Here is a 13,062-nt window from a genome sequence, read left to right as displayed (position 1 = left end):
ATCTAGTTCTTGGTTCTCCTAGGCACAGGCCCCAAATGAGAACACTCAGTCTGGGCACTCAGATCAGCCTGGAAGTGTCCAAAAGTCCAATTGAAATGAAATCGAGTTCTTTAGCTTAAGCAGTCTTGTTTGAAAATGTGGATTCACTCTGAGCCACCTCTGCCTTGCTTTACATGGGCTGATTGACTTCCACTCCTGCTAAAGTGGGGTAGGATTTGGTCCAATAGACACTGAAATTCAGTGTTCTCACAGAAGCCAGAATTCACTCCCCAGCAGGAATAATTTGGCTCGGCCCTGAGATACTCACTACAGGGTGCACCTCCCTGGTCAGGACCCGACATGTTCCAAACAGTAGAAATTGACAGACGGGGGGTGGTCCAGGGCTTCTGCTCTAGACAGCCCCAGCTGCCAGATTCCCCAGGCCTGCAGCCCATCCAGGGTTCCTAGCCTGTGATGGGGCTCCTGTGCCCGTCCCCAGGCTCACAGAGCTGCCACATGGCTCGGGTGGGTGAGGACTCTAGCCCCAGCCCCACCTTTCACTGGGGCAGGCAAAGGCTCGGACAGGAGCTCCAACCCCATGTAGCTGGCAGAGCCTCTGGCTTTAGTCCCCTTCCCACCATGCTGCCACAAGATACTGCCTTCACCACCCCCACCACACTGCTGGGGGGCCAGCAGGGACTCTGGCCACAGACCCTGTCCCACAGATGCCAGTCCGGCCCCAGCCCCAGGATTCTCTGGTACTGCAACATCCATGGTCCTGGCAGACCACAGATGTTGTCAGACAAGAATACCAAATGTAAGAGGTTCATACTGTAGGAGGAAGTATTAAGAGGAAGCCTCCCTTCAGGCCACTGGATTAGGAATGGAACCACTGCCTAGCTGCTACTGGAGGCCTCCGTGGCTATGATGCTTCTTCTCTCCTCATCCCATGTAAAAGTAAAGCAGGTCCTCCAGCTCTTGAGCGGGGCGGGGAGAGGGAAAGCACAAGGGGCCATCTCTCATTCTGCCAGTGTTCCTTCCTGTAGCTGATTAAGTCAGTTCTGTGTGCAGGTGCTGAAAGGTGCAGCTACTTGTTTCTATGCCTTCATCGGGTTTGACATAATTGCCACCACTGGAGAAGAAGCTAAGAGCCCCAACACCTCCATTCCTTATGCGATCACGGCTTCCTTGGTCACATGCCTGACAGCATATGTATCTGTAAGTACCGTATGCATAAAAAGTCTCTCCATTATGGCTTCTCTGCTGCTTTCTTCAGTGAGATAATGGGCCAGTGAGATTGTGTGCCAAATGCTTCCTGCTCTGGTGGATGTGCATGACTACCTCAGTTGTGGATGTGTTTAATTACATCAGGGCCCTTTGATCTCCCAGCCTGTTGTTTCCAAGGAGAAGATTGAGGGAGTGTCATTCTGACAGGCATCCCATTTCCTGTGCAGGCTTCATAGAGTATGTGACGGCCTGTTTTTTTCCGTATGCATAAACTACATCATCCAGTACAAAGAGGAGGTCAGTGTTTAAGACTGCAGCAGAGCAGGACATCAGAGATGCAGGACACATTCCCCAGAGCTGCATCTTTGAAAGAGGAACCACTGCTACAAACTTGAGATGCTGTGCAAGGCAGCCCAGATCCTTGGCAGTAACAGGTGTGAGTGGCAAATGTAAAAATGGCAGCAGCATCGTCCTGTTTTGCTGCATCAAAAAAAAAACAAATAAATAAACTCCACACCTATATTCAGAGTAATGGCACAAAGTGGTGATTCATAGGGGAGTTCTGACAGTTTTACCCAAACCTATCTGCAGGCCCCCAGGCTACCTTCTTTCCTTAATCCTGGCATTTACCAGCCAAATCCCTTCATTTATTCTGCATTTAGATAATTAAATGATTGGAGATACACATCTCCTAGAACTGGAAGGGACCCTGGGAGGTCATCTAGTCCAATCCCCTACCCTCTTGGCAGAGCCCAGCACCATCCCTGACATCTATTTGCCCCAATCCCTAAATGGCCTCACAACCCTGGGTTTAGGAAGCCAATGCTTAAACCACTGAGCTATCCCTCCCCACCAGCTAAAGGGCAGCACCCAGACACCACTGGGAGATGAACCCAGGATCTGCTGCTTACCAGGCAGGTGCTTTAGCCAGCTAAGCTGCAGTAAAGAACATATTTTGTCCTTTGCACAAAATGGTTTAAGTCGGCTGTGTCAGAAACGCAGGGAGCTTGGCCATTTCTGAAGCCACATTTTACATATGTCTGACTTTCCTCCCTGAGAAACTGACCTGGTCCATTGTGGGTTCTTAGCAGAAATATTAGCAGCATATAACCCTCAGTACTTCCTTCCCCAGTGTCTTCTTTTGTCTTTGATAGGTGAGCGTTATCTTAACGCTGATGGTGCCCTACTCTGCCATTGACACTGAATCCCCATTGATGGAAATGTTTGTAGCCCGTGGATTTTATGCTGCTAAATTCATCGTTGCCATTGGATCGGTAGCAGGGTTGACAGTGAGCTTGCTGGGCTCTCTGTTCCCAATGCCGAGGGTCATTTACGCCATGGCTGGTGACGGGCTGCTCTTCAGGTGAGTCGCGCTTGTGCTGTCGTTTATATTTGCCCCTTTGTGACTTGAGTTCAAGTTAAAAACCATTGCTGCACAACGTGCTGTCAGTCATTTCCTCTTCCCTATGAAAACCCATCATTTGAAGGGCTGCAGTCCTCTTTCAGCATGTATGTGAGCAAATGGCCAGAGGACTGTAATTTCAGGGGAGCGGTGGTACCTTGAGAAGGCTTCATAGCAGCTCAAGTCTGCCAGAAATCCTTCTCAGAAGCTCTAACAGAGGAAGGGAATTGAATGGGGGAACTCTCTCTCCACCAGCTGGGTCATTAGCTGCCATGGGCCTAGGGGCAAGGTGTGGTGGGGCGGCTCCATGCCCCTGGAAGAGGCAGAGCGTCATGTGGAAGGGGAGGGGCCAAGGTCAGGCAGTCCTTAGGGCCACCCAGAGCCTGGCACTGGCCTGCTCCAGAGCCCTCAGAATCAAACTGCGATACCTGGAGTTAGAAGCTACCCAAAATTCAGGGGAGGCACCCTGGGCGTTGTAGCCATGTCTTTGGGAGGGTCAGGCTCTGGAGTTTTACCCCCAGAGGCAATTACACCAGCACTAAGTCTAGGTGCAAGCCACAGTATTATGGCTTTGCATGATCCAGGCAAGTGTCACTGGGACAGTAGCCTCTTCTGCGTGCAGTTTTAACATCCTCTGTGACTGTTTCACATTCCAGATTCCTGTCCCATGTGAGTTCTTACACAGAGACTCCGGTGGTGGCTTGTATTGTCTCAGGCTTTCTAGCAGCGCTGCTGTCCTTGCTGGTCAGCCTAAGGGACCTGATAGAAATGATGTCCATCGGCACACTCCTGGCCTACACGTTGGTCTCTGTTTGTGTCTTGCTTCTCCGATACCAGCCAGAGAGTGACATTGATGGCTTTGTCAAATTCCTCTCTGAGGAGCACACCAAGAAGAAAGAAGGGATTCTAGCTGACTGTGAGAAGGAGGCTTGCTCGCCAGTGAGCGAAGGAGAGGAGTCTACTGGCCCACTCACCAACACGTGCGGTGCAAAAAATCTACCATCATTGGGTGACAATGAGATGCTCATTGGGAAATCAGATAAACCCACCTATAACATCAACCACCCCAACTATGGCACGGTCGACATGACCTCTGGAATCGAGGCAGATGAGTCTGAAAACATTTACCTCATCAAGCTGAAGAAGTTAATAGGGCCCCATTATTACACCATGAGGATTCACCTGGGTCTGCCAGGGAAAATGGATCGCCCAACTGCAGCCACTGGCCACACCGTTACCACTTGCGTCCTCCTGCTTTTTGTCCTCATGTTCATCTTCTGCTCTTTCATTATTTTCGGTGCAGACTATATCTCTGACGAGAGCTGGTGGGCTATTCTCCTGGTGGTTTTGATGGTCCTACTCATCATTGCACTGGTATTTGTGATCTTGCAACAGCCTGAAAACCCCAAAAAGCTGCCCTACATGGCACCTTGTCTCCCTTTCGTCCCTGCATTTGCCATGCTGGTGAATATTTATCTTATGCTGAAGCTCTCCACAATCACATGGGTCCGATTTGCTGTCTGGTGTTTCGTGGGTAAGTCTTGGAGGTTTTAAGTGAGTCTGTTTTAAAGGAGCTGTAAAAGTGACTTCTCTAGCAGATGGAAAGTTAGATGTTACTATCCTTTTTCCTTTCTGCCCAATTTCCTGCCCCTCCCCTCCTTTTCTTCTGCCCTTTTCCCCTGGTTCTCCCCCTATTTGGCACAGATTTTTTGAATACAATCTAAATTGTTAAAAAAGGAACTTTACTTAGCAGAACAATTGGGCCATGCTGTCATTGTAACGAGTCTGAATTGTCAGCTAGAGTATATTACAATACTTCTCCCTCCTGCAGCATCTTCCCCTGGAATCCTACAACACTTTATACACTCAGATTAATTCAGGACCCAGGGAGGTGGCTCTGGCACCATTATCCTCACACTGCAAAGAGAGACACGGAGGGGTGAACTGCCTGGCCCACTGTTACCCTGAAGGGCAGTGGCACAATCAGAAATAGAAGCCAGGTCTTGGCTTGCAATCCAACAATCCATGCAGCCTACCCCACTGCAACTCCAGCAGCTCAGGGTGAGCCAGTGACAGACTAGAAGGCAAGAAGCCTTGTTCAGAGTCTGCTCCTTTAACCATCTAACTAGATCTCCTAAAGCAACTGCATGGAAGCACTCACATTTAGGTATGTGTCTATTTATTTATTCTGGCTTTTTTCCAACCCCCACCCTGCTCTCTGGGCACATGTACAAACATCCGGACAGTCAGTATCAACATGGAAATGATCCTCTCTTCAATAAACACCTCTCCAGCCTCAGAAATATGTACATCCCTTCCCCCACAACAGCCCCCCACTGCCACCACAATCATAACAACACCTCCACATCCACCACCCGCCCTCTCCAAATGCCCAGGAAGAAAAGGAGAGGCCTTACAGCATGTCCAGCAGGTGAACCATTCTGGGCCATGGAGAACCAAAGCAGGCTCAGAATGCCACCGTGCAGGAGCCCCAGTCATGGACCCCGCAGTGCCAGCGTGCTGTACAACCTGAACAAAAGCATTCTGGCCCCATTAAAACAAAAAGCAGTCAAGTAGCACTTTAAAGACTAGCAAAATAGTTTATTAGGTGAGCTTTCGTGGGACAGACCCACTGAAGAAGTGGGTCTGTCCCAGGAAAGCTCACCTAATAAACTATTTTGCTAGTCTTTAAAGTGCTACTTGACTGCTTTTTGTTTTGATAGTGTATAGACTAGCACAGCTTACTCTGTGTTACTATTCTGGCCCCAGACGTCCAGCCGGCAGCCCCTCCCAATCCAACAGGAGCTCAGGGTTCTACGCTGATTGCACCTGTGGCTGTATGACACAGGGAAGCTGTGTCTACACGTGCACGCTACTTCGAAGTAGCGGCACTAACTTCGAAATAGCGCCCGTCGCAGCTACACGTGTCGGGCGCTATTTCGAAGTTAACTTCGACGTTAGGCGGCGAGACGTCGAAGTCGCTAACCTCACGAGGGGATGGGAATAGCGCCCTACTTCGACGTTCAACGTCGAAGTAGGGACCGTGTAGACGATCCACGTCCCGCAACGTCGAAATTGCCGGGTCCTCCATGGCAGCCATCAGCTGGGGGGTTGAGAGATGCTCTCTCTCCAGCCCCTGCGGGGCTCTATGGTCACCGTGGGCAGCAGCCCTTAGCCCAGGGCTTCTGGCTGCTGCTGTGGCAGCTGGGGATCCATGCTGCAGGCACAGGGTCTGCAACCAGTTGTCGGCTCTGTGTATCTTGTGTTGTTTAGTGCAGCTGTGTCTGGGAGGGGCCCTTTAAGGGAGCAGCTTGCTGTTGAGTCCGCCCTGTGACCCTGTCTGCAGCTGTGCCTGGCACCCTTATTTCGATGTGTGCTACTTTGGCGTGTAGACGTACCCTCGCAGCGCCTATTTCGATGTGGTGCCGCGCAACGTCGAAGTTGAACATCGACGTTGCCAGCCCTGGAGGACGTGTAGACGTTATTCATCGAAATAGCCTATTTCGATGTTGCTACATCGAAATAAGCTACTTCGATGTTGGCTTCACGTGTAGACGTAGCCGGAGAGAGGTGGAAAGCTGGATGAAAGTGCAAAGGGTTACTCCACTTACAAAATTCAGCCTTTTTTAACGTGGGGGAGACTAGGCAAAGATTGACATCAGTGCTGACAGCTTGTCCCCCACGTGTCAGCCCAATCAGGCAAAGATTGACATCAGTGCTGACAGCTTGTCCCCCACGTGTCAGCCCAATCCAAAATCAAGCAGTCCAGTTGTCACCCTGCCCATCGAGGGTTACGAAGCGGGAGAGAAGAGCAGCTTGGGGCTTATTACAGTGATGTTGCTGGACATTTCCCTTTCAACTGGCAGCTGCTAAGTGCTGCCTTCACAACAGCTCTTGTTGGTAGAAATTCACTCCATGTGACTGTGAAAAGCAATCAACAATGATGCGCACACACACGCACCCTATTTGTGCTATCAGCAGCAGGCAGGTTTTCCTGTTTATCAAAGAATTCAGAGGGACAGATTGTCCCACCCACATGATAGCTGGCTGAGTCATCACAGAAGTGCAAGGCCAGGGCAGATTTCAGCAGCTGTTCTTTCACCTTTGCTGCATAGTTTGGGGGCTGGTTTCCCCTGCCAATTGCCTGGTTTTATGAATTATACATTGCACTAAATCCACTTTTTGTGGGGTTTTTCCCATCCCTAATGTAAATAAATAGCTCTCCTGAGTTTAATTTCTGATAAATAGATCCTAAAGTTGTTTGATGGAACATTCTCTAGGGGAAGTGCACCAAAGAGATGTCCAGAGATAAGGCAGTTTGTTCAGTGAAATGAATTATTCTCCTTTCCATAACTGCTGAAGGGCACACCTATATGAAAGTGGTGCTGAGTTCTGGCCTGATCTCTTCGTTGCAGAATAGCTCGGTAACTCACAGAGCAGTAAGCATAAGCCAGTGTTAGTGGAACAGTTCATGGCCAACATTTGTAGGCATAGGCCCTGTTGCACGTGGATGAGCCCCAGTACTCCTGCAAAGTCCTGTTGATGGGAGCATTTGGGTCAAACTATAGGATCAGGAACACAGTCAGCACAGAAGTTACTCAATTAAAGAACTGCCCCAGAACTTGTTGGAAGGCAGTGGAGGACTAGCAGCACTCAGGTATAACTAAGCTGCATCCATGCTACAAAAGGAGCCATGTTAGTAGTTAGAATTTTTAGCCTGTACCAACCGACAGGGCAGCTAACTAGGACTGAAAACACAACCACACTCCAGCTTGGGAGTTGGGTGTGTTGACAAGACGCGAGTCAGGAGTAACATTACGTTGGACTTACAACCTAAGTTACCTCTTCAGTGAAGACGAGCCCTTCTGTGCTGGATAGAGGTAACTGCTGTGTTCTGTTCTAGTCTACTTATCTCTAAATGGTTATAACAGAAACTGGAGGGGTCCAGAGAAAGGCAGCGGAAGTGGCAGAATTTGTCGCCATCCTCATGCCACTAAACCAAGGAGACACCAATTAAATCATTGGTAACATATTTAAAACCAAGAAGGGAAACACTTGTTTTGCTTTACATAGTGAATCATTAAGGCCAAGAATATAACAGTACGTGAAAACAATGAGCTGTTGGTATGACTAGCAAGAGCAGGAGCAGTTACCTTATAGTAAGTTACTTACTTTAGGGCCCCTGGGATCCGCAGCCTTTCCAAGACAGAGTTCCAAAATTTGACCTTTTGACTTCTCTGTATGGTCTGAGTGCTGGTGATACTTTTCAAAGTCACTAATAGTCCTACTTACAACAGCTTCATTAATAAATAAAGATGCAGAGCTTTACCGTTTAGTTGATGGTTGGTAGCATCAGCTGGTCTTTTGTTAATCCACAGGCAGCCTGGCTTTGAGCACGCTCCTAACTGCATGGGGGAGGAGCGGCAAAGCTGAGCTCCTGCCTCACGTGCCGATGAAAATCAGCTCAAGTGCCACTCTTGGCACCCATGCCCAGGGCTGCTGACCCCTGTTTTGGGGCATAGCACAGCCACTACCTACCTGGGGCTTGCAAAGTACTTCTATGCACAGGTTATTCCAGGGTTTGTCTGTCCTGGAGTGTAATGCACCTTCTTCTGAAGCATCTGCTAATGGGATACAAGAGCCACTCTTCTCTCTAATACGGCGATGTGTGTGTGTGTTCTCTAGTCCTGACTGTAATGTGAGGATTTAGTCTTTTTCACTGGATGACACTGAGGTCTTCCATGCCTCAGATGAGGATGTGTCCTCCTCCTCCTCAGGACCAGCAGCTCTCGGCTTCTGGATAGGAATGGCAGATGAGCTCTGTTTTTTGTTTGTTTTTTTTTTAAAAAAAAAAAAAAGACCTCAGCTGTAAAGCCGAAAGCAGAGCAGGTGGCAAACCAAAAACCTCAACGTTTCCCTGAGGACCTGTCATGAATTGTGCCTCTTGTTCTGTACTCGTCAGAGAGAGGGGACTGTACGGAACCTTTGAAAGAGGTCACTTACGTACAAATCCAGAGGTCCCCCCGCGCCCTAGGAGTGGAGCAGACCTTTTTCCAAAAGCACTTTCTCTCCCTACGTTGCAGTCAGACACACTACGTCATTGTTGCACTCCAGGAATAAAACAGTACAGCCTGTGACTCCACTGTGCTCACCCAGAATCTAAAGAGTGGCAAACAATTTAATTGGTTTTGCGTTTGTGTTTTTATTTCCAAGCAGAGGGCTTTATTTCCCTACATGGCTGAGCAGTAAAGTAAGCAGAGGGCTTCACAGGAGATATTTTTAGGATGTAATTGGCCTGAGTGCTGCCTAGGGCTTCCCAGAGCTCAGATCTGCAGCTGCATTAAATTTCTGTGACCCATCTGGCAGTGCAGGAGCCATTGTTTTCAACTGTAGTGGGAGATTCTAGGACCCTGGCTCATCTGTTTCTGAAGACTCCAGGCTGACTGGACATGAGGACTTCAGTGGCAGCAGCAGAACACCCTAGTGCTTCCTGGGATCAATTTAGTAAAGCCATCCAATTCTGAGCTTGTGCAAGCAGGAGTCTGTGGAGTTTCTGGTATTGTTGGTATCACCAACCAGGGCTGCTTTTGTGGCAGTTCTTGCTGGTACTGCATACCAGCACCTCCTCACCAGGGTCCCACAGTTGGGGCAGCTGGCAGGGGTCAGCGCCCCACCAGCTTCCAGACATGTGGCTACTGGAGTCCCCACTGGCCCCGCAGCTGTGCAGGGACTGAGAAGCTGCTGCGGAGCTGCCATGGGATTGAGGGACAGAGCCCCCATGCCCCATGGTAGACCAATGCTGGGAAATGGAGCCCCCACCTCCCCTCTGGAGCCCAGCCGTGGGAACCGGGGGAGGGAGGGGGGGCGAGGAGCCATACTGGCTCCTCTTATTTTACGAAATAACCAGCCGTAGTTTTCCCTAAGCTGCACAGGCACAGATCAGTCTCCTCAAGCCTAGCAGTCCCTCCCCACCAACCCCAGCACAAAGCTGCCATGGCTGGCAGTGGGGAGCCCCTGCTTACCAGCACCCATAGGGAACCACCCAAGTATGGCCAAGCCCCAGGCCCTGCACCACTTTGAGTCCCACCCAAGCCTGAGCACCCTTCTGCACCCCAAAAATTTCATCCCCAGCCCAGAGCCTATGCCCACTCCTGCACCCCAGCCCAGATCCCTTCCCCAAACCTGGAACTCCCCTCTTGCACGCCAAACCTCTTCTCTCCAGCCCCATCCCAGAGCCTGCACCCCCAGCCAAAGCCCTTTCATGCCAACCTCCTGTCCCAGCCCTGAGCCCTCAACCCCCATCCCCACCCTAGAGCCCACACCCCCAGACATGGCTCTCACAGGCCTTCATCCCAACTCCCTGCCTCAGCCTCAGGCCCTCCCATGCTCAGAACCTCTTGGCCCCACTCCCGCCATGTAAATTTCATTGTGTGCACCAATAGGAAGGTGATGTACAACACACTGGGGCATACAAGAAAATTAATTCTGCTGGCAGGGGGTGGAAAAAAAATTAGAGGGAACTCTGTTGCCAACCCCAAGCATTCAAAACTCATGAGTCAGGCTCCCTAAACTTAAGAGCTTGGCTTGAAAACCATGAGATTTTTAAAATTATATATTCTGTGATCTTTTTTGCTGCCTTGTGGTGTCAGAGCCTTTAGGATTCACTTACCTGAGCTTCCTTCCACAATCATGATGGCTAGAAACCCTTTTTTTACATAAATGAAAGCTGAGCTCTTCACATAATCCCCAGAGTTCAGGATCTGGGACTTTAAGAAAAAATACCAAAATATCACATGACTTGGGATTCTAGCTTCAGAGTTGTAGGAAAGGCTTGAAACTATGACCCCTGAAAATTAAATAACACCATTAAAGGCAATAAAAAGAATCCCCCCAAACTTTAAGTCCAGTGATGTTTGTCAAGCTTATGAGTTTTGTTGTTGTTTTGTTTGTTTGTTTTAATGGTGGACCTGACTCCTTGACTGAACACTGGTGATTGGCAATAGTGTCCTTCACTGTAATCTGTTCCCGATTGTGACGGACACCTAGGTTGCTTCAGAAATTTTGTGATCATATTCAGTTGTTCATAGGAAATAATTTATTCCTGACCGCTACAGGCAGTTCACACCCTGGAGCATGAGAAGTCTATCTCAAAGAAGTCTGTATTACAAAAGTTAGCTCTTTTACAGGAGCTGTGACGCTTGATTTGAAGTTGGAGGTCACAAATTCAAAGGTTTGTTAACTCTCAGGAGAAATAGCTATACACTGTCCGCTGTCACTTAAGAAGCTGAGGCTCCAGTCAAATCTAATGACTTCCTCCTGCAGCTTTAAATAAAGGTGGCTTCAAAATAGCAACAAAGTCTGCTAGATTTAATTAACTTTCCCCTGTGGCTTACACAGCACCAGGTCAGTTATCAGCCACAGCCAATTACTAAAGCAAGGCAGCTTCTCTTAAATTTAAAATTGTTTCCCTGCAGCTTCCATGGTAAAAGGGCTGAAGTGGGTAGCATTTGTTTTACCTTTGCTATTGTGCAAGACTTGCAATCCTGGTGTGCAGACTCTGTTATGCAGGTGATGATGTCAGTTACTTCCACAGCTGATACAAACTGATACAGAAATTCCTGCAGGGACACATCTGCAGTAGGTTGAGTCTTGAATCCATTACCAATTAGGGATCTTAAACCTCCACATGCTTGGGTTCTGGAAAAGTCAATTCATGGCGGGTTGGAGGGAAAGATAATGTAGTGTCGCTGTCATATGAGATGCAAGTGAGAGACACACACTTGGAAAGAAGCTCAAAGCAATGGGAGAGCAGAATTTTTGTGTCATTTTAGCATTAAACATATGTAACCTGTTGACTGTGAAGTAGATTGGCTAGGTACAATGAATGATGTGTGAGAGTGGGAGTACAAGGAACTCTGAGCACACTGAAGAGAAAGGGTAGCCGGGGAAGATAAAAGGTAAGAAAATGCAGGTCTGTAATTTTGGCACAAGTCTGATGAGATCTGATGTTTTTCTTCAGTGCCAGATGTTAGAGTCATGTGTATATGTGAGAATGTTGCCTAGCGTTTAAAACGATGACTGTTGTTCTAGCCATTGTGTTTGCAGAGAGGAGCTTTAAAATGTAACCCCACGAGGTCAAAAACCAAAAGGCAAATGAAAAGAATCCAAAAAGTTTTACTTTAAATCCTGTGATTTTTAAACCCATCTCATGATTTTGGGAGCACAATATTGCATAGACCAGATCCTCAACTGCTGAAAATCAGTGTAATTCAATGACATCCCTAGAGCTCTACTGAAGTACACCAGCTGGAGATCTAGGCCAAATACATGACGCAACTGTCCCAGGGGATAGCAATGGTGCTCAACTCTAGTGATTGTGTCTTTACTGCTATACAGTGTTTCTTGTTCCTCTCTTCCCACCACTTTAAAATATACTTCTGTAGGTAATAAAAAGACAAAGAAACGTGCAATAGCATCATGGTGTCAATTTTGTAAGATCTTATGTGTTTTAACTGTTTAATCTTTCACTAACTAGAACATATCGTTATTTATTCCAAAGTGTTTCCTCTCTCAGACAGTTAATAGATGTCTTCCCTCCATGTCCTCTCCCCTTACTCCCAGGCTTGCTCATTTACTTTGGCTATGGCATGTGGAACAGCACACTTGAGATCAGTGCCCGGGAAGAGGTCTTTCATCAGAGCACATACCAACGCTATGATGTGGATGTTGACCCGTTCTCGGTTGAAGAAGGCTTTTCCTATGCTAATGAGAGTGACAACTACCAGGACTGGGACCCTTCAGAAGACAAAGGCTTCTCTTACCAGCAGATGTCAGAGGCAAAGGAAAGCAGTCGGACGAGTAGCAAATCGAAAAGCAAAGGCAAACACAAACAGAACTCCGAGGCCCTGATTGCAAATGATGAGCTAGACTACTCACCAGAGTAGACATAACACACACAAAACCGCAACGCTCTTGCTCACTAACCTAACCCTTGGGCTAGAATGTGAAGGCTTCTTTGGCTCTCATTTTAAATTCCATCTTTCTTAAAATTTCTGTGCCCAAAATCACATTGCTCAATCACTCACTTTTTTACTCTCCAGGATAGTTCTATGAAAAGATTATCCTGAATTTGGAGACGGTCACATTGAACAAAACAAGCAAGTGACCCATTCTGAGTCTGCCAGCCTGGTTTGCCTTGGTAAATGCTACTGAAAGAGCCAGCACATGTATGGGTTGGCTGACTGGCAGAGTCTTTTTATGTCTATTGAGCAGTCTAATGATCTCTTTTGACATCACTGACAACGAAATTTCAATGAGAGATGTGCCAAATAGGGCAGGTTTCATGTGAGTATTTACATGACCAGCTGAATTGATGGGGGCATGAGACATATTCTCTGTTCTTTCCAGAGAGAATATTTACCCCATGATTACACTCGTGTAAAACAATATATTGG

General features: G+C 48.0%; 1 protein-coding gene across 1 annotated transcript in view; it reads left to right on the top strand.

Moving 5' to 3' along the window:
- The window catches only part of SLC7A14 (solute carrier family 7 member 14), a 34,834-nt gene extending 22,282 nt beyond the window's left edge, over positions 1-12,552 (top strand). Inside the window, exons 4-7 of the mRNA XM_075004130.1 lie at positions 1,051-1,197; positions 2,361-2,569; positions 3,265-4,142; positions 12,230-12,552. Coding sequence (XP_074860231.1) covers positions 1,051-1,197; positions 2,361-2,569; positions 3,265-4,142; positions 12,230-12,552 — 1,557 coding nt within the window. The remainder of the gene's footprint in view (positions 1-1,050; positions 1,198-2,360; positions 2,570-3,264; positions 4,143-12,229) is intronic.
- Positions 12,553-13,062: the final 510 nt, after the last annotated feature.

The sequence above is a fragment of the Carettochelys insculpta genome, chromosome 10 (assembly GCF_033958435.1).
Source record: "Carettochelys insculpta isolate YL-2023 chromosome 10, ASM3395843v1, whole genome shotgun sequence".
Lineage (NCBI taxonomy): Eukaryota > Metazoa > Chordata > Testudines > Carettochelyidae > Carettochelys > Carettochelys insculpta.
The sequence above is the reverse complement of the archived record's forward strand: the minus strand, read 5'-3'. Positions and strand labels throughout refer to the sequence as shown.